We start from the raw sequence: 23153 nt of genomic DNA on the forward strand, positions 1-23153 counted from the left end.
TTTGATGTCTTAAAATAACATAAGAAAAGGGATAGACGGTTTGGATGTACAGATACATCACGGTGGACCCGCCCACAGAACTGCCCGTTCGGAGCTAAGGACAGGCGCCGGGGGGGGGGGGGGGGTACGCGGATTGCGTTACCTTAAAATAAGCTTTAAATACGGATAGACGGCATTGATGAAAGACAGGTGCATCGTGGTGGGCCCCGCAGTCAGGGATTCCCATTCCCTGGAAAAACCGCGTCCGTTCCCCCTGACGCACAAGTAGAAAAAAACGATAAAGAAAGAAAAACAAAAAAAACAAAACAAAGAGGGTTGGGGCTTACCCTGCTGGAACTGAGAGAGAGAAGGAGACTCTGAAGGAGGGAGACGCCGCGTCAGAGCATGTAGGTGCACCTTTAATGCAGCTGCGTTTTCACTTCCTTCTCGTAATTTCGAAATAGATAGCCACAGGTGGAAAAACACCTAATTCCCCTGTTACATTTCTTGCATTCTTACCTGATACAAAGTTATAGGTTGAGACTTTGTTACCTGTAACATTTCTGCCCCAAACACAAACTATAAGAAAGTAACCCGTAACTTTCTTTCATTTTACAGAAGTTACAGGCATCCAAACGGCCCTAAGTAAGACGAAATGGAAGAAAGCAGAGAGACGAACGCAGGAGATTTCTCCATCTTGACGGACGAGACCCAAACCAGTAGCGTATTTCGCCAACTTAAGCCCTACTGCTTAGATCTTCTCGATTTCCTCCAAAACCCTAACAAGAAAAACCCCAGAACCCTCTCTGAAATGGCAGAGTTTCTCCGCCGTGCTCCTGCCACCGGCCTACAGCCATGTCTTGAGTACGTCCCACTATCTGATCATCTTCTCTCCCCCTCTCTATCTGAGTATTACCCTTTTTTTTTTTGCTCGTTTGGTCTGCGTCTGGGTTACAATCGAACCAAATTACAAACTTCCATTTTATTTGGCTTTTATTTTTGCAGTTATACCTTGTTCCCGTTGTTGCTTCTCCTGGATGCAGCCGTTCTTTGTAGATCAAAGCAAAAGGCTGTCTCAGAAGGAATTGGGATTGATAATGACATACATATGCCGCACATGATTAGTGATAGGGTTGCTGAAGGGGCGTTGCAGTGCCTGGAAGAAGTTCTGATGAAATGCCACTTAGGATCTGTTAATCAGGTATATTTGTTTGATATGCAGAGGATGCTTTGGTATGCACTACCGAATTGAATTATGATTATTGGTGAGCTAAAGTGGAAATGACAATTAATCACCTTTGCTGGCAAGGGTTTTTGTTCCTAATTGCAATTAACTAAAGATTCAAGCGCTCCTTGGTTGAATCGTCATTAAGGACATTCCAATGGTACTATTCATGGGTTTCCTTTTCAAGGCTGGCCCCCTGCCTGTGGCGGTTTATTTTAAAATAAGTTATTATTGTAAATGATGATGGTGATCTTTTTTATATGAGTGATGATGATCTTATTTGTTTATTTATTTTATTTTTTGTATTAGAGGATTAGTTTACTGGATTTTAGAGATTTTGGAAACTAGCATATAGTGGAGACTGGTATGCACTGATATTAATGGACGGCCAAAGGGCCTATCTTTCAACGGAAATCATGTGTTGACTTTGTTGTGGTTCAATTTCAAATTTGGTTACGTGATAAATGCGGGCGTGCCATAATCAAATGTGCGGCTAGGTCAGAAGTACGATCCCAAGTACCAAGATAGGCAGATATGTCAGAAGTAGACCGTATATGACCGAGTTTTAATAAGATCAGTCACCCATTCAGCCACTTGCACAGCGTTGCTTGAGATGATCAGACGATCGTCAGAGTGTGGGGTTCGTCCTCTGAAAATGGGTCACACCTCTCTGCCTTCCATATGAAATGACTTTTTCTCTTCAATGCATACAAAACAAAAAGGAAATTCTTATAGTCGGCTGCAGAGAACAATTGCAGAATGCCTCTATCAATGGAGAACTTAACTTAATACTCGAATTGAATCCAATGTATGAGCTAAAGTTAACAGCTACTTGATTATTGTTTCGGATTACACTAAGGAATGTAATTGACCGATAAAGATAAAGATTACACTATTAATGTAATTGACTGATAATTGAAAGATAGATTTGGTTTGGTTTGGTTTAGTTGGTATGAGACAATTTTTCTACTGACTTCATTATTTATAACATTAAATCGATCATCTAGACGCTTCCCACGTTCTGACGGTTGCTATAACCGTTTTAGCACTACTTGCTTTCCTTGCTTCTAAACTTACTATCTGTCATGAAAACCGCTTTAGTACGATAACTCTTCGCTTGACCACTTTCTCTTAATGGATGATATGGCGCTGCTCGATAAACACCAACTGTATTGTTGCAAAATCGTCTCCGTATATCTCTGAAGATCTTCAAATAAACCGCACAACTCCCTCTTGATTACACGCAACCTTTCCTGTTTGGCTCTTGTCAAATTGACAGAAATAGGGATGAACATTACCCCCCACATCGCTTCGCCTTTGGGTAAAAGGTGAAAGCTATGTATGACCCCTCATAAATGTAGTCATCCTTTGAACCACCTGGCAACGCTTCATCTACTGTCTTTGATAGAGATAATTCCGAATGCTGAGTCTTATTTCCCTTTTTCGAATAAAAAGCTATTCCTATGGTGGTGCGTGTACAAACATCGTATCAAACGAGAAATTAATAATGTCCTAATTAATGCACTAGATTTTTGGCCGATATATACCTCGTTTTAAAACTTTCTTCTACTGGTCATGCTTTCTTCCTTCTTCATCTTTAAAACTCAAGCTAACCTTCTCGTTCTAGCAATGGTGGCTTCCTTGTCTTTTGCTCCTCCAACCTTCCAATAAGACGATATGATAGATGTCTTGAATGGCCTATCCGAGAAGTTTTCCAACGAAATTATCTTCAAATAACCAATTGGAGATTACTACTGCTTGGGACCGACTTTCCTTCTTGGAGTTGAGCTTGATGAAATTTTGCTCACTGGATCCTTTCTTCCCGAATTGCCTTGGCAAAACAATATTAATTCAATCTGAATAAGTCCCAAAACCCTCCAACGCTCTAAAGAATCGATGATCCTGGCCGAAACCCCTACTAGGATGGGAATATTGGTTCAACTGTGTCGCTGCCCAACATGAAACTTCTTGGAGAGAGTTTGACATCTATGAATGCATCAAACTGTCACTGTATGACTATCCATCGGATCCTTCTTTTCTTACCGCAACGTCAAAGTTTTAGAGCCCATCCATCAACACATTCTTCTTCGGATGCGGTCTTATGAGTTCAACGATTTTGGACATCTCTGCTCTCACCCAACTTCTTCCCTTCAGTGAGGCAGTCTTCTTAGGCTTCGCTCAGAAGGAACAAAGACATTTCACCAATAAGGCTAACAAAGCTTATTCACACTTCATGCAAGTGTATCGCAAACATGAAGGCCGAGTAGAGTATGAAGAACACAGCCTTCTTGTTGCTCCGGATATGCTGTCATTTACTTTGTGTGAATGCCCTCTAGATCACCACCGAGTATGTCTAACTGTCCGAGGCGCTTGCACAGGGTCAAAAACTTGCACTTGCGCCTTTTGTGTTCGGCCACCTATATAGAGACATTTATGAAGTAACCACCAAAGGTCTATTTTTCGGTGGACCACTATGGCTTCTCCAAATGTGGAAGTATGAATACTTCTGCTCTACTCTTATACATTCTCCCATCCCCTCCTATATTGTTTATACTTCTTATGGTTACTGTGCTATTCATTTTCCTTGGTAGATCTGCACATTCTTTGGTTATATGGACTCCTTATTCTTTCCTTTCAATAAAGGTAAACGTAATTGAACTTTCACCCATTTCTACCTCAAAAAATTCGGCCCAGCTTGGTTCACAGGCCGTTATGAAGATAATGATGAACAATCAACATCTCAGATGCTTCTCGCCTAAGAAAGTTACCTCATTTGCAGGGACCTTCCCTATAACAGTACTATAGATACTGGCAAAAATGCCAAGGTCGGAATCGAGTAGCATTATCTGAATTTGCTTGCTCGACAATTCAGTCTCATCCAATGCATTCCTTGCTCATTCATTCAGAAAACTTATAATCAACCTCATTTCTCTTGGTCGATTGTCGATCAAATCAATATCTATCATTCCATTCATTCTGCTTTTCGGTCTACTAGTATGACTTTTGAGTTTCCCGACTTCCCACACCAGCCCCAAATAATGGATACTTTCTTTGACTAGTGGGAGAGCCATTACAAGCGACTGGTTAATAAATCTCCCAAGCTCATCACTGCTCAATTCTATTCGTTAATGGAGTTGCGAGGAAAGAAGATAGCGACGTCCCAATCGACCACAACTTCCAGCAGAAAACAAATAAATCGAAGGATACGCTGGTCGATGCCACAATTGCAACAACTATTGCGATCGAGACAACTCCGAAACCAAAATGCCAAAAAGTTATGGTGAGAGGACATGTTCTCCAAAAATCTCTGCCTCGGCCATCTTCATTTGCTCCCAAAAGGATTCTCGAGACTTTTTATTCCAGACGTAAAATCAACCATTTGCTTCCCATCTATCAATGTACTAGTCATGGGACCTCTTCGATGGTGTGATGTGGAACCGACCGAGAAGGTACAATGTCCCTCGATAGGTTATTGACTGGACGAATTATGGCAATAATATCTCGCATGACGCTTTCTGGGTTCTTTCTAACAGATATACCAGTTGGTCATCTATGCTTCTTCCTTCCAGTAACGTGAATCAGTCCTGCTTCATCTCCGTAGTAATAAGCCTCATTCGCATTTGAGGTAGCCAAGAATGGCTTGTTATCGGCCAACACCAACTCGACTTTATCTTGATTCCAAAATATTATGAATTGATATATGGATGATGGGATGTACGCAAAGGAATGGATCCAGTTGCTCCCGAGTAACGTGTTGTAACTGGACTAAGTATCGACCACGAAGAAAGGGGCCAATACTCTTTTAGTGCCTATGGTCAAGTCGACCGGTAACATACCATATGTGTTGGTGACATGTCCAGTGAAGTTACTGACTGTTACCTCATACGGGATCAAATCAACCATAGTTTTTCCCAATTTTGGCATCATTCTTGCTGGGAGCAGATTGACGGCAGCCCCGTTATTGACCAGGATCACGGTGACCAAGCAACACTCGAGGTGGGTGAATATGTACAACAGTTTAAGATGCTAAGTCATATCGTGAGTGGGCCTTTTTATGCCTACCCCAGTGTTTCAAATTGCACCCGTAGCCTATGCTATGTAGCACAGCGTGGTTGTAGCGCTACGTAGCGTCCTAAATAATGTAAATCCCCTGTAGCGTACGTTACAGGGGTCGTAGCGTACGCTACAACTATGTAGCACGTAGTGTAAGCTACAGTGTATTTTTTTACCATTTTATTTTTTTATTACTTTTTTCATGTTTTCCTTGTATCTAATGTTGAGGAATGTGACACTTGTATTGTACTTGATACTTTTAACCTATTGGATTTTTATTTCTTTTCATAATTGTGATTTGTGGTTTCAATTAGACATTATTAATTAAAGTGGTTTGCTTAGAAAGTTGTTGACGTGATAATTATTAGATTTGGCTTATATGTGTGGATTGGATTTTGGTAAATGATTACTAATAAATCGTTTGAACATGCTTATAATTGATAAAATGAATCATCTTTTAGGAATTTTTATATATTTATTTTTTTCCTTTTTTCCACTATTTATTATAGTTGTCCTATTTTTAATTAAAAAAAATAGAAGTATTGTGCAGCTTACGCTACATGCCATGTATTTATGCTACATGCTATAGAGGACTGAGCGCTACGTATCACGCCACTGCTATTTAAAACATTGGCCTACCCTTTCAGACGATGCTCCTGACTCCACAGTAACAATATTTACTTGTGGTGTCTTGTTCGCTCTCGGTGCTCTCTCAATCGCATCTTCTAGGGAAAAAGAAACATTTTGTATTGCTACAGGAGGACTGGGTTCTTCCACATCACCTATAATTTACTGGGCTGGGATGGTCTGGCTTGAAAATTGGGTGGAAGAATGAGTACCATGTTGTAATCAAACACCATGGGTGACAATGATCCGAAAACAATTTATGAACCTAAGACATTGCCCCCCTAAAGTGTTTCCAAGCCGTGATGCTCATCAGAACCTACACCAGAATGTTCAACACTCTCATCGACTCTTGAAGTTGCCTCTACCTGTTTGAAAACAGGCGACGATACTTCCAATGCTTCGGTTTTTGCCATTAGTTCCTCAATCAGCAAATTGTCCCCTAAAAATCACTCATCGCTGGGATAATCAAATAAATAGAGTTGGGCATCGAGTCGAGTTGGACCGAGTTAGGGCTGACTCGACTCGATCCGGTTTTGGAAAAGGCCTAACCCGAACTCGATTCGACTTGGTACCAAGTCCAGCCTGCCTAACTCAATTTGAGTTCGGGTCTGGGCCGGACTGATTCTAATTGAGTGCTACCTGGTCAGAAATACCGAGTCGAATCAAGTTGGCACCGAGTCGGATCGGGTCGCTGGGCTGGGTTACTGGGGCAATGCCGTAAGGGCTTGGGCTTAAACACTTGACCCGATGGTTGAGCCTAAACTTAAAAATCTAGCCTTGGGGATTGCGTTGGCACCGAGTTGAATCGAGTCGCTTTGCTGGGTTAGTATAACAAGGCCGCAAGGGCTTGGGATCAAACATTTGACCCGAGGGCTGAGCGCCTGAGCCTAAGTTTAAAAATCTAGCCTTGGGGTGTCCACTTCGGACTATGTTCAAAATACAGACGTCGCTTAAAAGCAATGTTCGAAATATCGATACTATCGGCCGATATTATCGGTATCGCAGTCCAGTGATACGAAACCCTAAGGAAGATACTAAAAAATTGAAAAAATTTACAGAATATTTTATATCGATCGATATATTGATAAATATAGCGTAATATCACTAAATATCGTTCGATATCGTGCGATATCAACGATACTACAACTCGGGGACATTGGGACAGCATCATTATCCGAAAAAAATGAAAAAAAAAGAAAAGAAAAAGGAAAAGCTTTCAACAGGTAGATTTCGGTACCTGTAGAGGAGATCGCCCTGATCGGAAGCTGTATTTGAAGGGCCATTTGAATCGAAGCAACAAAATCTCTTATTTGGGAGAGACTTGGGCGAAATCCGTTGAAATTCAGAGAAATCGCGAAATCCAGAGAAATCGGAAGAAATCCTCTGGCAAATGATAGATTTGGGAGAGATTTCAGGGTTTTGGAACGTCGGAACCCTCTCTCCTTCGAAAAAAAGGGCCCCGAGCCCTTATTACGGGAAGCAGATGGGTTGGTGTACCGCACACCACTGACCTGGACGGTGTATTGACGTCACCGAGTTCTGTGGGTCCCATCATGAGGTATATGTTATATCCAAACCGTTCGTCCATTTGGCGAGCTCGTTGTATAGCTTGAGCCAAAACATAAGGCAAATCCAAAGATCTAGTGGACCACATTGAAATAGGCAGTGGGAGATTGAACGTCTACCATTGAAACCCTTTCGAGGGTCACAGAAGATTTTGATCAATTCGGTATTTGTTTTTCCTCTTCATCCAGGTCTGTGTGACCTCATGAACAGATTGGATGTAAAATAAACATTATGGTGGGTCCTACGAATGGTTTTACGGTGAGAATCATTATCCCACTGCTATTTGTGGTGTGGTCCACTTGAGCTTTGGATATGACTCATTTTTGGGCTCATGATCTAAAATGATATCTCCAAATGGATGAATGGTGTGGATATAATAAATACATTATTTTGGAGCCTATGTAACTTTGATATCCTTTGAACTATTTGTACAACTCTAGCTCGACTATCGTCACTCATCTTCGCACCACATGTACCCACACCAGCCAGGTCACTGGTGTGTGGTACACCAGCCCATCCATACGGTCCATTCATTTTCATAGGTCATTTTAGGGCATGAGCCCAAAAAGGAGACATGTAAAGCTCAAGTGCACCACACCACAGAAACCGTGGTGGCAATGATGTCCATCATTAAAGCTTCTTAGGGCCCACCTTGATGTTTATTTGTCATCCAATCCATTCATAAGGTTTGACAAGCTTGGATGGGAAAGCATAAATATTAGCTTGATCTAAAAATTTTGTAGCTCCAAAAAAGTTTAGTGGTGGTAATTCAATGGCCACTATTTTGTGTGGTGTGGTCCACCTTAGACTTGGATCCGCCTTATTTTTTGGCCCATGCCCTAAAATGATATGTTAAAATGAATTGATAGTGTTGATACACCATCTTATGTGGAGGTAGCCCCATGGTCACGGTCCCGTTCAAGTTGTTGGTTGCTTGGCTTTGACCAAACAAATTGCGTATGTGAGTAGACTTTTAGGGCCCACCTCGATGTATGTATTGCATATCAATGTCGTCCATCTGTTTGGACTGCTTATTTTATGGCATGGTCCCAAAAATGAAACAGATACAAGTTTCAAGTGAATCACACTATAAGAAATAGTGGTCATTGATCCCCCACCATTGAAAACTTTCTAAGGTTCACTGTTACCATCCAACTTGTTGATAAGTTCACACGGACTTGGATGAAAGGAAAAAACAAATATCAGCTTGATCCAGAAAAAAATTTGTGGCCCACAATTTTTAGTGTTCAATAACCACTATTTTGTGTGGAGTGGTCCACATTTACCTAAAATTTATGTCTCATTTTTTAGGCCAATCCCTAAAATCAGGTTGCAAAACAAATGGACGATACGGATATGCTGTGCATGCATCGAGGTGGGCCCTATTGTTTTCGACGGTTGCATTAATTGATCAGAGCTTTTTTGCGGCTCTAAGAAGTTTTCGACGGTAGCATCAATTCCAACTATTTTCACTTGTGTAGTCCACATAAGTTTGAATGAAGGGAAAAACAATTATCAGCTTGATCCAAAACTTTTGTGGCCCACTAATGGTCAATCACCATTGTTTCTTATGGTATGGTCCCCCTGATTATTGGATCTACTTCATTTTTTTGGATAATGTCCTAAAATGATATGGAAAAATGGATGGACGGGGTAGATGTTGAATACACACATCATTGATAGGTATGTTTTCTAATTTCTACCATATCTTTTGCTTTGAATACATTGGTTATGTTTTCATACATATCTTTATACATTTATAAATGTTATGCATCATATTTGAATACAGTTACCTTAGTTTAATCAGATAACGTATAACGTAGGACCCTATACAAAGGAAATTTATTATGTGCACTTCTTTTTTGAGATTTTATGATTTAAAGTGTGTATTAAGGTCTTTTTAAATAATCCCTGAAGTTTCATAAAAAAATTCAACCATTTTGCCGATGTTTCCCATGTTTCCCAAAAAGTGCGATAAATTACGCGATACAAAGGATATATCCCGTGCGATAACCGATACGTATCTGTATCCCAAGGTTGCGATACATTGCGCAATACTGATATTTCGAACACTGCTTAAAAGTACTAAGAGGGTGTCTTCTTTGAAATTAAATAAACCATGTCCATAAAACGAACAAAGTAAATAAACATTGTCAAAATTCAAAAGTAAATAAACCACGTCCACATACAAACCAATAAACATTTCATTCATTCAATATCTTCTATACGATGAATGCCTTTGTGGCGTGTAACCTGAGTAACCTTCACCATAATAGTAACCCCCTCCTCTACCTTCGTTGCCAGAATCATCATTTGGTTCTCTTTTTACGGCTTCAACTCTGGGAAAACTTTGGGCTGACTTTGAGCTGGAGGTGTCTAAAATATAGTTGTTTACCTTTGCTGAATCAGATGGTGGAGATGCCTTTCCATCGTCCTCATTCATAGATTTAACAAGTTTTTTCAGTCACTTTTTATGATCCGATTTGTACGGGATTCCCAACCACTTATAGAATGTTGCGAGACTTTTAAGAAACTTTGATGATTTACTCGTGCTTGCTTCGACATTATGTTGTTTCGGAGGGGGTTGATGTTGTTTTTTGGTCCTGGATGCCATTTTCAAGCTTTCTTTTACGGCCTCTTTATAATCTTGTTCTTCTTGTTCCCTTAATAGTCTCTCTTGTTCTTCTCTACTAATTGTGGAGGTAGTTCCTCTACTTATCCCTTCTTCAATTATAATAGGCTTACTTTTATATTTTCTATGGCTGGTAGTAGTTGTAGGGGAAGGGGTGGAGAAAGTCTTTGTATTTGAGTCGCGAATGACTCGAAATAAATTCCAGACTTCCTGAGGAGCTTTGGTACATGGGGCATCGTCTCCTACCTGATAAGCCAAATGTAATTTCAACCGATTCGTTTTGTTTACAAATTGTTTTCTACATAACTTGCATTGTAACTTTATCTTTCCGTCCTGGGAGTAAACTTGGTCTGCATAATCCCAAATATCTGCCGATGGATCATCTTCTGATGGCATATCTATAGGTGTTTATTTTGAAAGAAAAAATATTTGGCTATGTTAAGGTAACATAATTAATTAATGAATGAAGATAAATAAATGCAATCCGCTAAATATATGAAATTTAAGCAACATTAACTAATTTAAAAGCATTAATGAAAAGAGGAAAATATCCATCCACCCATCAAATATTACAATTTAAGTCTTAAAAAAATAATTGTCAAAATCTTGTTGTAAGCAAATGCAAGAGAAATAGAAGACAATGTCTTATCTTGCTTCGTACAATTGTTGCAGGTACTGTCTCATCTTGCTTCTCACTCCCTTCTTCCTTGAATTCCTCATCAACAGAGTTTCTTTTCTCCCAGATTAGACGCAGTCAATCTTTTGTACAAATGAGCGCTTCAATTGATTCCGGTGTAAGTGAGCTTCGATATTTGTTCACGACTCTACTTCCCGTACTAATAGCAGATCCTGAAGCCATGGTTGAAATTTCAATTGATAATATGTCTCGTGCCATTAACGAGAGCACATGGTACTGTGAATCACGAGCTTTCGACTTCCACCAGTCTAAAATATCAAAAATTTCGCCTTTGTTCTTTACAAGTGGCTCCTTGAGATAGCGGTCAAGTTCTGTTTGGGTTGTCTGCGTTTGAGCCTCAACCTGTGCCATGAAAGGCATGAAATCATCGAGCATGTTTCATTGTTCATCAACAGTAGAACTAGAACCCACTTCAGGAGTCAGGACCGCAGCTGCAGTACTATTGTCTTTTGCGGTGCCCAAAGTTTGTACATAGAAATTGTACAAATTATCAACTGTATCACGAATCTTATTGACCTCAGTGGCACTCTTCTCACCATACAACTAATTAAAGATGAATATACCATAAACATCTTATATCGAGGATCAAGAATGACTGTAACAACCATTACTAGACTGCACTCAGACCAATACTTTTTAACTTTTAACTACATACCCATAGTCATTAATTGTAAAAAGTCCAGTTCACTATAACTTATGTACAAAACGTCTTTTACCCTATGAAGTTCTGGCAGAAATATATTTGTTGTTGGATACTTGCTTCTTGAAAATTTATTCGTTATGTCGTAAAAAACTGAAAGGAACTTGCAAACTACTTCAGCTCTTGTCCAATCATCATCAGAATGCAACCAAATATATGTACTATCATGCTCCGTAGAGTGAGATAATGTATCTCTGAAATATTGCTGAATCCAACATTTTAAAAGTTGAATTCCAACGTGTCATGACATCCAATTCATTGTTCTATGAGACGACAAATTCAATCGTTTCACGATTGCATTCCATGTATATAATCGTGAAGGTGACCCTTGTATGTACTTCATACTCTCTCTTATGTTCTCGATCTTTGGCTTAATTGTTTTAAGGCCATCTTGTAACGTAAAGTTTAGGATGTGGGCATAACGCCTAATATGAAATATCTTTCCACCAAAAAACAAGTCACCGGTGGCCCTAAACTGATTTTGCAAATTTGTTATCCCGCTATCATTTGCAGAGACATTGTCTAAAGTTATTGAGGAGATTTTCTTCCCAATGCCCACTCCACAAGACATCTGTAGATGCAATATGAAATCATCAATCCAGTGTGAGGAGGTGCAAGATAACGAAAGTTTAGGATTCTTTTGTTGAGCCTCCATTCGGCATCAATGTAGTGGGCAGTTAGTGACATATACCCCTTTCGTTGATTGGATGTCGTTCACAAATCTGATGTCAGGCTGATTCGGGAAACTGATTCCAATTGTCCTTTCAACTTGAGCTTCTCGCTTGCATACATCTTCATGCACACTTTCTTTATTGTGGTACGGGAGACCTTCTCGTATCTAGGGTTAAGGCCTTTGACTAATTCGACAAATGAAGGACTTTATCATCTGAAATGGTCTTTCATTGGCAATAATAAATTTGGCCGTCAACTCATTCACATGGTCTCTGTTATACTTATAGATGAACAATATACCTTGCGACCGACCCACTAAAGATTGGGTAAATGGAAGTGTCTGTTGCCCTGAGGTTTGACTTCTCACTTTTTTATGACACTTCGAAATGTGTTTCTTTAAAGTTGTGGTTGACTCATTTACTTGTTTAGCATATTGAGCCTTGCAGTACTTGCATTGTATCTTCATCGTGCTGTTTTTCAGGTTAACTTCTTCAAAATCTTCCCACACTACCGATTTTTTTTTTTTTTTTTGAAATTTGTAACTATGAGGTACTAATATCAATGGACACCTCTTCATCTTCTAGACCTAATCCTTCATCATCCAAGATCATCAGCGATGCGACTGACAAACCGGGGTATTGGAAATTTCCTCACTAATCATCTACTAATTGAAAAATACTAAATCAGATTAGCATTAGCATTCTAATGCCTTAAAGGATTATACTAAATCCTAAATTAGTCGCCTCTCCAAGGTTGGATAGATTGGAATACTTTCATATTCCCATTTAAACGCCTACGCCGAAAATCCGACAGCATCTCCCCATGTCTCTCCAGATAAGTTGATCTTCGATTACGTTCCGATGCCAAATATCTAGCAATGTGAAGATATTTGACATGAGAAATAAAAAGGAAGAAACATATCTAGAGAGAAAGGGAGAGATAGAGAGCAAATCAGGCAAGAACATTTAAATAGGTTATATGATAGCATACTATCTAACCTTGAACTGTTTAAAATGGGACAATTTGAGTGATTTCTATACCACCAAAAACACATTATGTCTATGTTTGACCACATAGAAATCCTCAATAATAAGCTAAGCAAAAAAGTAATGTAATCCATACATATTAGACTAATTATCTAATGCACAATAATAAACTAAGCGATAAGCAATGTAAATCATAATTCTAAAAAATTAACCACTAATTGTTTTATTCAAATAAATAAAACACATTAGCAATTTAGGATTTAGGGTTTAGGGATTAGGTTTAGCCATTTAGGTCTTAGGGTTTAGGGATTAGGGTTAGGGTTTAGGTTTAGGGTTTGGATTTTGGATTTAGGGTTTAAGGTTTAGGGTTAGGGTTAGGTTTTAGATTTAGGGTTTATGCCTAAGGATTAAGGATTAGGGTTTGGGGTTAGGTTTTAGCCTGGCCGCACCCGAACCAAGCCGGCCGCAGCACAGCGAGTTTGGTTGCACCACGCCCGAGCCAGGCTAGGTGGGACGCATCACAGGTCTACAATGAGCTTGACCTCGCTGCACCCGAGCCAGGCCAGCGGGACGTGCTACAAGTCCATAGCAAGCCCAACCGCACCCGAGCAAGCCCAGAGGCACCACAGTGAGCCTAGGTCACTCCCGAGTTAGCCTGGACGCAGCACAACATGCCCATGCCACTCCAGAGCTAGCCCAAGCTTACCCGAGCCATCCCTTTAAGATATTATGATGAATTATTAAATTAAAAAATAAAAAAAAATGAAAAAAACCTTAAGCGAGCCGGATTGCTACCGGAGCCAGGAGGAAGTAGAGAGGAGAGAGGGAGGAGGAGGAGCTCGAATGGGTTTGGCCGGACGGGTGCTGTTGTGTTAGATTAGGGGTTTTAGGTCTCAAATTGGCCAGGTTTTTTTTTTTTTTTTGGTCTGTTTATATAGTACTCAACAACTGGATCGAGTCGGGTTTCGGATCGGGTCTAGTCCGATTAGATCGAGTTTCGGTTCGAGTCGGGTCGAGTTATTGCGTAACTCGAACTCGACTCTGTCGGGTTTCGGATCGGGCTAAGGCTACTCAATCTGAATCCGACTTTACCATTCGATTTGTGTCGAGTTGGGTCTGACTGAGTCGGACGAGTTGAGTCCACCGAGTCGGTTCGACTTGTGTGAAGCTCTACAGATAAGTCATCACGATTGCCAATATTACTGAATTCTGTGGGTACTATTAGACTGAGTACCGTCTTCTGTGACCTGATCGTGCATGGCAGGTTTTAGAATTGCTTTGACTGTGTTTACGGTAGCTGTTCCTCTGATTTAGGAACTCTCTAGAATGGTCATGACTGTCCAGTTCTTGATCGAAATGCATTCTCGTTTTTTGCCAATTCTCTTCTCATGGCCACTTGACGCTGCTGGCAACGACGTTTCTGCGTTCGAGTCATTGCTTCAGGGGCGGTTGGGAATTTGGGATGCATGATCCTTTTCCAAACTCCTTTATGAATTGGTGGAGGCTTGACCATCCTTTGACTTAGAGCTCTCTGCTGAGGTCAGCAGTCAAGGGGTGGGAATGCTTTCTGTGGTCGATAGGTCTCTCTCATGTTAGTCCTTTTTGGAGTTGCATGTTCGACCTACCTTGTTGGCCGAGGTAGAGCTTCCACGTCTTGGGCCATTCGGGCACATTGGTTGCAAAGTGGTGAGACTTGACCGCCGCGTTGCGTTGCTCTTAATTGTTATGCGAAACTTGCGGTTGCTGTATAGGACTAGTATCGTCTCGACCTCGACCATCGCGACACACTGTGGTGATGATTAGGACCAAGATCAACCCTTTGCCTTAGTCGATCCAATCTCCGTAGGTTCACCGTAGCCATGTTGACGTTCAATTATGCATGAATGGGTCAGTATTTGTCAGCATTGCTTCCTTGTTTTTTTCGGGAATTTCAACAGTCCGCGATCGATGTTATCCCTGGACGGCGTTCTTGAACACAACACATTTCTTGTAGAATGAGAACGCGTCCCATGCCATTTACAATATTCAACCTTTTTTAATTCATCGGTCGTGGGTATTTTTTGATTAATGTAAACTCAATGTAGGGGCATTTTCACAACGGGCTCAGGTGGGGTGGCTAGTGGGATGCAGGGGCACACTCGGGGTGGGCGGCCCGTGTGAGGCGGAACTCATGTGATGTGGCGCTCATGAGGGGGGTTCGGCCGAGGACCTAACCCATGAGATGTGGGGCATGGGCTATGAGATAAAGTGATTGATTTGCCATGCTTAATCAGTTCGAGCTTTTAGAGCAAGTGGTTATTTGTCCTGCATCAAAGTGGTATTAGAGCGGGATATCTTGTATTCGAGACTCCTCACCGGGGGTGATTAATGCAGGGGTATTTTCACACCGGGCTCGAGTGAGGTGGCCTGTGGGATGCAGGGGCACGCTCGGGGTAGGCGGCCCGTGTGAGGCTAGTGACTCGTGTGAGGTGGAACCCATGTGATGTGGGGCCCACGAGTGATTCGGCCGAGGACCTAACCCATGAGAAGTGGGGCCTGAGTGATGCACGACATGAATTTGAATAAGACATGCAAGATTTCAGGCTTTAAATCATACCAATTCAGAAACAACCACACAAATTCCACATCTCACATGAAAATCCAAACATTCAATTAAAGGGGAATCTATGCGGGTCCAGGCCTACACTGGCTAGGACTGGGCCAATAAAATTTATAAGTCAAACGATGCTCAAAGAGCAATAGAAATCAACCACACATGCATAAGAATCAGTCCCTAATCTAAGGGATTCCCCAATCTCAATTCAAGGAACCCTAGCGTGAGAAAATAGGCAAATAACTTAGGGAAAACGTAATCTAAGGCTAGGATTCATGAAAAACGGCTATGAGAGGATAAAAGAGGATAAAAACCTGAGCCAAAAGATGATCCTGCGTGTGGACAGCAACAATGGCCCAGACGGACGTGCTTGTGATCTCGGCAGCACGTGTGTGGGACCCACTATTCAGAAAAACTCTCCTAGACCCTGGTCGGCCAGGGGTATGCTTGAAAACCCCGAAGTTTCGGGTCGATCCGAGCTACGGCTTGTGCGTGGTGCTCCGCCGAAGTTTCAGCCCTCCTGCGGGCCGAAATCTGGAAACCTGCTGTAATGAAGAAAACTGATGCAATAAAGGACGAATTCGAAGCACGGATGGTAGTAGAAGATGGAAAAAAGAGATGATGGACGATTGGGTGAATCAGGATCGATGTGGCTTCGCACCCACTTTTGAATTCTTCCACAACTCATGAAGAGAGCAGAAAATTAAAGCAGATTTTTTTATTATTAAACTTGAATAAATCAAAAGAACTACAAGGGGTGCCTATTTATAGGGGAAACCCTATACCTCAAAAACTCGTACCATGTGCGCAACCTATTACCTGGCGATGAAGTAAACTAAAATAAAAACCAAATAAAGAAATCTAAAGCATTTACGATGTTCTAAATAATAACAATAAGCAAAACTTAAAATATGAAATCAATTCGACGATCATGAGATCCCATGATGGATTTTTCTTGACTATCGGGCCCACCCTTTTGAATAAAAACTTCGTCTTCTAGCTAGGAAGCCCTCCTTAGACGTCGTCATCGAGCTAGATCGATGGTGTGTCTCTCCTGTGTACGTACGTGCATAGGGGGGTGGTGTGCGTGCGCGTGTGCGCATGATGTCCCCATCAATTCTCTCCGGCTGCTAAGATTTCGCCACTGGCGAAATAAAACACCTGAACTGATCTAGAATGTCAGGATCAAGTCTCTAAAGCTCCTCAGTGAGCCACGTGCTGTCTGAAGCTGGGCATGACTTCCATTTAACCAGTTATTTCTGAAACCTGCCGTCTGACGTGGATATTATCTGATGGTCCAAAATATCCTCTATTTCCTTTCTAGGTGTGGGAAAGGTAGGTATGTGGGGTAGAGGCTGAGAAAATGGGTCGGGAAGGGTAGGTATGGGACAGTAGTTGGGAAGATGGGTCGGGACATAGTAGTTGGGAAGATGGGTCAGGACAGGTAGGTATGGGAGGTAGAGGTTGGGAAAATGGGTCGGGATGGGTAGGTATTGGAGGTAGATGTTGGAAAAATGGGTCGGGAGGGGTAGGTATGGGACGTAGTAGCTGGGAAGATGGGTCGGGACGGATAGGTATGGGAGGTAGAGATTCGGAAAATGGGTCGGGAGGGGACCATGGATCCAGGGAAAGGTCTGATGAATCAGGATGGTTAGGTGAAAGGCTGGACAATACATCAATGACCTCTTGAAATGCAACTAGATCCTCCACATTGAATGTTGAACTAATTCCCATGGAGGGTGGAAGATTTGCCACATACGCATTGAGACCGTTTCATTTTATAATTTTGTCGGGTCCAACACTACGCGTGCGTAACTTACGAACGGACCTTGGAGGATACCGCTTGGGCCTGATGCGGACCATCACCGAGTCCCTTACATTGAATTCCTTGAAACATTTATGCTGGTCTGCAGAAAATTTGTAATGTTCATTGCTAGTAGTGATCTTCTGCCTGATTTCTTGATGCCATGAATGAATGTGATGCACAAAAGACCCTGCAGGCTCTGATGGCCTATGGGATTGTGATATAGGGACAAGATCAATAGGTTTCTTAGGTTTATAACCAGTAATGACTTCATAAGGACTAGTACCTGTGGACCTATCGACAGAACTATTAAACGCACACTCGGCTGTAGGTATTACAGTGTCTCATGTTTTGGTGTGCTCTATATTCCTCCTAGAGGGAAACTCATCCGGTAGATCATTAGAAAAGACATCATGAAACTCATCCACTACCGGAATGACCTCAGTAGGTAACTCTACACTAGCTTTTGGTACACTCTCTCTAGCCACGAGGCCGCACATGTTGTACCTCTCAAAATAATGGTCTTGATGTCCCTCATAGGGTGGGGGTACGGGTGCACGCCCATGACTGATTCCTTGGCCACTTCCATTCATTGGTCTATCCTCCTGGCCACCTGCCTGAGATTGGCCATCTTCTCTAATGGTAGGGTTTGTCCTGAGGGAGGCCTCTATTTGGTCAAGGCGTTGATCTATGTCTTGTTCCAAGCGCTTACCCCAAGACTCGATCTGCTGGGACAGCTTGTTTAGTGACGCTAGCAGTTGTTCCATGTTTAGTGTAGGGTGTTAGCCAAAACCATGACCCGTACGTGGCGTACAACTTGAAACTCCATTTAAGGACTTTCTACAATGACTATATGGGACTATGGACTCCTAAAAGCTACATATGATGAACTGAATGCATGATGGACTTAAACAAACTAACCCTAAATGTATTCCCCTATAAGAACCCTAAGCTCTGATACCAAATTTGATGCAGGACATGAATTTAAATATGACATGCAAGATTTCAGGCTTAGATCATAGCAATTCAGAAACAACCATACAAATTCCACATCCCACATGAAAATCCAAACATTCAATTAAAGGGGAATCTATGCAGGTCCAGGCCTACACATGCTAGGACTGGGCCAATAAAATTTATAAGTCAAACGATGCTCAAAGAGAAATAAAAATCAACCACACATGCATAAGAATCAGTCCCTAATCTAAGGGATTCCCCAATCTCAATTCAAGGAACCCTAGGGTGAGAAAATAAGCAAATAACTTAGGAAAAACGTAATCTAGGGATAGGATTCATGAAAAACGGCTATAAGAGGATAAAAACCTGAGCCAAAAGATGATCCTGCGTGTGGACAGCGGGCCTGGGGCGCTTGCACGTGCGCTAGTACCTGGCCGCACGTGTGAGGGGGCGTCGATGGCGGAAAATTTCTCCTGGACCATGGTCGGCCAGGGGTATGTTCCAAAACCCCGAAGTTTCGGGTTGATCCGAGCTACGGCTTGTGCGTGGTGCTCTGCCGAAGTTTCAGCGCTCCTGCGGGCCAAAATTTGGAGACCTACTGTAATAAAGAAAACTGATGCAACAAAAGACAAATTCGAAGCACGGATGGTGGTAGAAGATGGAAAAAAGAGATGATGGATGATGGGGTGAATCGGGATCGATGTGGCTTCGCAACACGGTAATTAGCCCTTCGAAAAGGGAGGGCTTCATACTCACTTTTGAATTTTTCCACAACTCACGAAGAGAGCAGAAAAATAAAGCAGGATTTTTTTTTTAATATATTAAACTTGAATGAATCAAAAGAACTACAAGGGGTGCCTATTTATAGAGAAAACCCTATACGCCAAAAACTTGCACCATGTGCGCAACCTATTACTTGGCGATGAAGTAAACTAAAATAAAAATCAAACAAAGAAATCTAAAGCATTCACGATGTTCTAAATAATAACAATAAGCAAAACTTAAAATATGAAATCAATTCGACAAGTGGGCCACGATCATGAGATCCCATGATGAGTTTTTCTTGACTATCGGGCCCACCCTTTTGAACCAAAACTTCATCTTCTAGCTAGGAGGCCCTCCCTGGACGTCGTCATCGAGCCAGATAGATGTTGGGGCCCTCCAGCGTACGTACGTGCATAGGGGGGGTGGTGTGTGTGCGCGTGTGCACATGATGTCCCCATCACTGGGCTATGAGATAAAGGGATTGGTTCACCATGATCTATTAGTTTGAGCTTTTAGAGCAAGTGGTTAGTTGTTCTGCATCAAAACTTTAATAAACTTCCTTGCTAACAGTATTTCGAATATCTCATCGACCCGGGTGATATCAAAGGTATATGTCTTCTGAGCCTGTTGCGTGGTTGGCGCAGTTGTTTCCGCGTTGACTAGCACTGAGCAAATGAGTGGCTTTTTTGCCACTACCTCGGCAATCACAACCTCATAGTTGGGGTCATGATAATATATTCCGATTAACGAATTCTTTTGCTTAGCTCATTCCTGGAGAAACTCTTTATATATGGAAACTTTCCTAGTTAAATCATACAAATCCGCAAACTCCATTCTAATGAATTTCTTTCGGAGTTTGTATTCCAGGCCGTCTTGCGCAAGTTGCATAAATTCAGCCTTAGTCGTGACGACCTTACACTGGATTTTCACTCTTTTAAGCCGAGTGATGTAACTCTCACAAGATTCCTTAGGCAACTGTCGGAAACGTGCGAGATCGGCCATGGTCATCTCCCCGTCCTTGGAAAAGAACTTGGAATGGAACTTCTCCTCCATCTCCTGCTAGGTATGGATTGAATTTGGCAATAAGTTGGAGTATCAAGTAATGGCCGTTGCCGTCAATGAATGATTGAATAGTTGCAACTTGTGATATTCATTGTTAGCTAGTTCACCACACTGCATAGTAAATTGACTTACGTGCTCGATGGTCGATTGACTAGGATCGCTCGAGAATAGGGCAAAATCCGGTCGAAAGTTCCTTGGCGATGGGCGCTGTTGGTCAATCCATTGGGGATAAGGCTTATGCTAGACTGGGATGGTATTGCGGCTGATGACTTGGCCTGCAACCTCTTGGACCATTTGCATGATTTGGTCACGATCTATCCGTTGTGGTTCAACCATGGGTAGCGGATCAGGACCTACCTGGTTACGTCCTTCATGAAACAACGATTTTATGGGAAAATGCTGGAAGGGTTGTCCTCTCGGCATACCCTGATCTCGCACTTCAGGGACAAAATTCCTGACCTCCCGCTCTGGTCCCTTGAACTTGGCGTGCAATGGAGTATTCCGCCCCTCCTGGATTGGGACGGGAGGCGAGCTCTGCTATAAGGGAGGCATCGGTGGCGGTTGAACCATTTTACTGACATAACTTCCTTCGGCATTATATCGTGTTCCCGTAGGTGCTCTTTTGGTGACGATGGCCGTCAATCGGTGCATGGCCTCGGTCTGGTTAGCTATCCATCTGTTCAGTCTCAGTTTAAACACGGAATTACTCGGCTTAAGCATGTACCAACTCTGCCTGAGCTCTCCTACATTCTTGAACGTGCTAAATACTCATTTGCACATCCTGGAGTCCGACCATTATCTCTTTAAGAGATGCGGTCCGAGAGGTCGATGCCCCCTCTTCTTGGTTCACAGGATTGAGTGTTGGTCTATTGTTCATATTTAATGATTCGGGGGCCGCTTGAACTGGCACATCCTTGATCGGAGGTGGTGCGGTTGGTGTCGAGGGTTCAGCCCTAGCAATTTGATTACTTCTTCTATTCATATTTCTGATTGGTCAATTGACAATGTTGCACCGATAAGTAAACTAGGACGAAGGTCCCACAGGGCCTGCCACACTTATGTTGTGGTTTGATTTCAAATTTGGTCACGTGATTAGTGAGGGCATGCCAAAATTGAATGTGCAACTCAATTCAAACCTAACAACTACGACCCCAAGCGCCAAGATAGGTAGATACGTCAGAAATCAACCGTATATGACCGAGTTCTAATAAGATCGGTCGCCTATTAAGCCACTTGCACAACATTGCTTAATATGATCAGGCAATCGTTGAAGGGTGGGGTTCGAACTCTGAAAATGGGTCACATCTTTGCCTTCTGTATGAAAGGACTTTTTCTCTTCAATACAAACAAAACAAAAAAGGAAATTATTGCAGTCGGCCGCAGAGAACAATTGCAGAGCACCTCTGTGGATGGAGAACTTTGCTTGATCCTAGAACTGAATCCAACATATGAGTGTAGACTCGAATTGCAGCTAAAGTTAACAATTACTTGATTACTGCTACAGATTACACTAAGGAATGTAATTGACCGATAAAGATCAGGATTACACTAAGGAATGTAATTAACCGGTAATTGAAAGATAGATTTGGTTTGGTTTGGTTTGGTTGGTATGAGACAATTTTTTCTACTGACTTTTATTTATAGCATTAGATCAATCGTCTAGATGCTTCCCACGTTCTGACGATCGCTATAATCGTTTCAACACTACTTGCTTTCCTTGCTTCTAAACCTACCATCTGTCCTAATAATCGCTTTAGCAGGACCACTCTTCGCTCGATCACTTTCTCTTAATAGATGATGTGGCGCTGCTCGATAAACATCAGCTATATTGATGCAGGACATGAAATTTAAGTATGAGATGCAAGAATTCAGGCTTAGAAAATACCAATTCAGAAACAGTTACACAAATTCCATATCCCAGATGACAGTCCAAATCATTCAATTAAAAGGGGAATCTATGCAGGTCCAGGCCGACATAGGCTAGGACTGGACTAATAAAAAATTATAAATTAAACGATGTCAAAGGGAAATAGAAATCAACCACACATGCATAAAAATCAGTCCCTAATCCAAGGGATTCCCCAATTTCAATTCAAGGAACCCTAGGGTAAAAAAAAAGGGCAAATAAATTAGGGCTAATGCAAACTAAGGCTAGGGTTTAAGAAATAAGAATGAAAAGATGAAAACCAGATGAAAACCTGACCCGGAGAAAGCTCCCGCGTGTAGATGGTGGCCCGGGGCTGACGCACATGCGCGGGTGGGCTGGCTGCACGTGTGATGGAAGCCCGTCTCCCCAAAGTGATACCTAGGCCTTGGTCGGCCAGGGGAGACCTCCAATCCCTCCAAGTTTGACGACGATCCGACGTACGGCCGAGGTGTAGTGCTCTGCCGAAGTTTCAGCCCTCCTACAGGTCCAGATTCTGGAAATTGGCTGTAGGGGGATGAATAGCTGCAAAAGCTAGAAAATTCAAAGCAATAATGATGATAGAAGATGAGATATATGGATGGGATAGGATAGGGACGGGTGGAGATAGATGTGGCTTCACACTACGTAGTTAGCCCTTCGAAAAGGGATGGCTTCGCACTCACTTTTGAATTCTTCCACAACTCACGAAGAGAGCAGAAAAATAAAGAAGGAATTTTTATTAAACTTGAATAAATGAAAAGAACTACAAGGGGTGCCTATTTATAGGAAAAACCCTATACCCCAAAAACTCGCATCATGTGCGCAACCTATTACTTGGCGATGAAGTAAACTAAAATAAAAACCAAACAAAGAAATCTAAAGCGTTCCCGATGTTCTAAATAATAACAATAAGCAAAACCTAAAAAATG

The 23153-nt window shown here is 41.9% G+C and overlaps 1 protein-coding gene across 8 annotated transcripts in view; it reads left to right on the forward strand.

The window, feature by feature from the left end:
- The first annotated feature begins 255 nt into the window (after positions 1 to 255).
- Positions 256 to 23153, forward strand: part of LOC131250207 (uncharacterized) — a 124981-nt gene continuing 102083 nt past the window's right edge. The window contains exons 1-3 of one of the 8 annotated variants that reach the window (XM_058250795.1): positions 256 to 386; positions 598 to 843; positions 985 to 1180. In XM_058250795.1, coding sequence (XP_058106778.1) covers positions 635 to 843; positions 985 to 1180 — 405 coding nt within the window. In that variant the 5' untranslated portion in view covers positions 256 to 386; positions 598 to 634. Of the gene's footprint in view, positions 844 to 984; positions 1181 to 23153 lie in introns of all 8 variants that reach the window. The other 7 variants (XM_058250794.1, XM_058250793.1, XM_058250796.1 and 4 more) reach the window with 7 other exon arrangements.

Source organism: Magnolia sinica, chromosome 1 (assembly GCF_029962835.1).
Source record: "Magnolia sinica isolate HGM2019 chromosome 1, MsV1, whole genome shotgun sequence".
Lineage (NCBI taxonomy): Eukaryota > Viridiplantae > Streptophyta > Magnoliopsida > Magnoliales > Magnoliaceae > Magnolia > Magnolia sinica.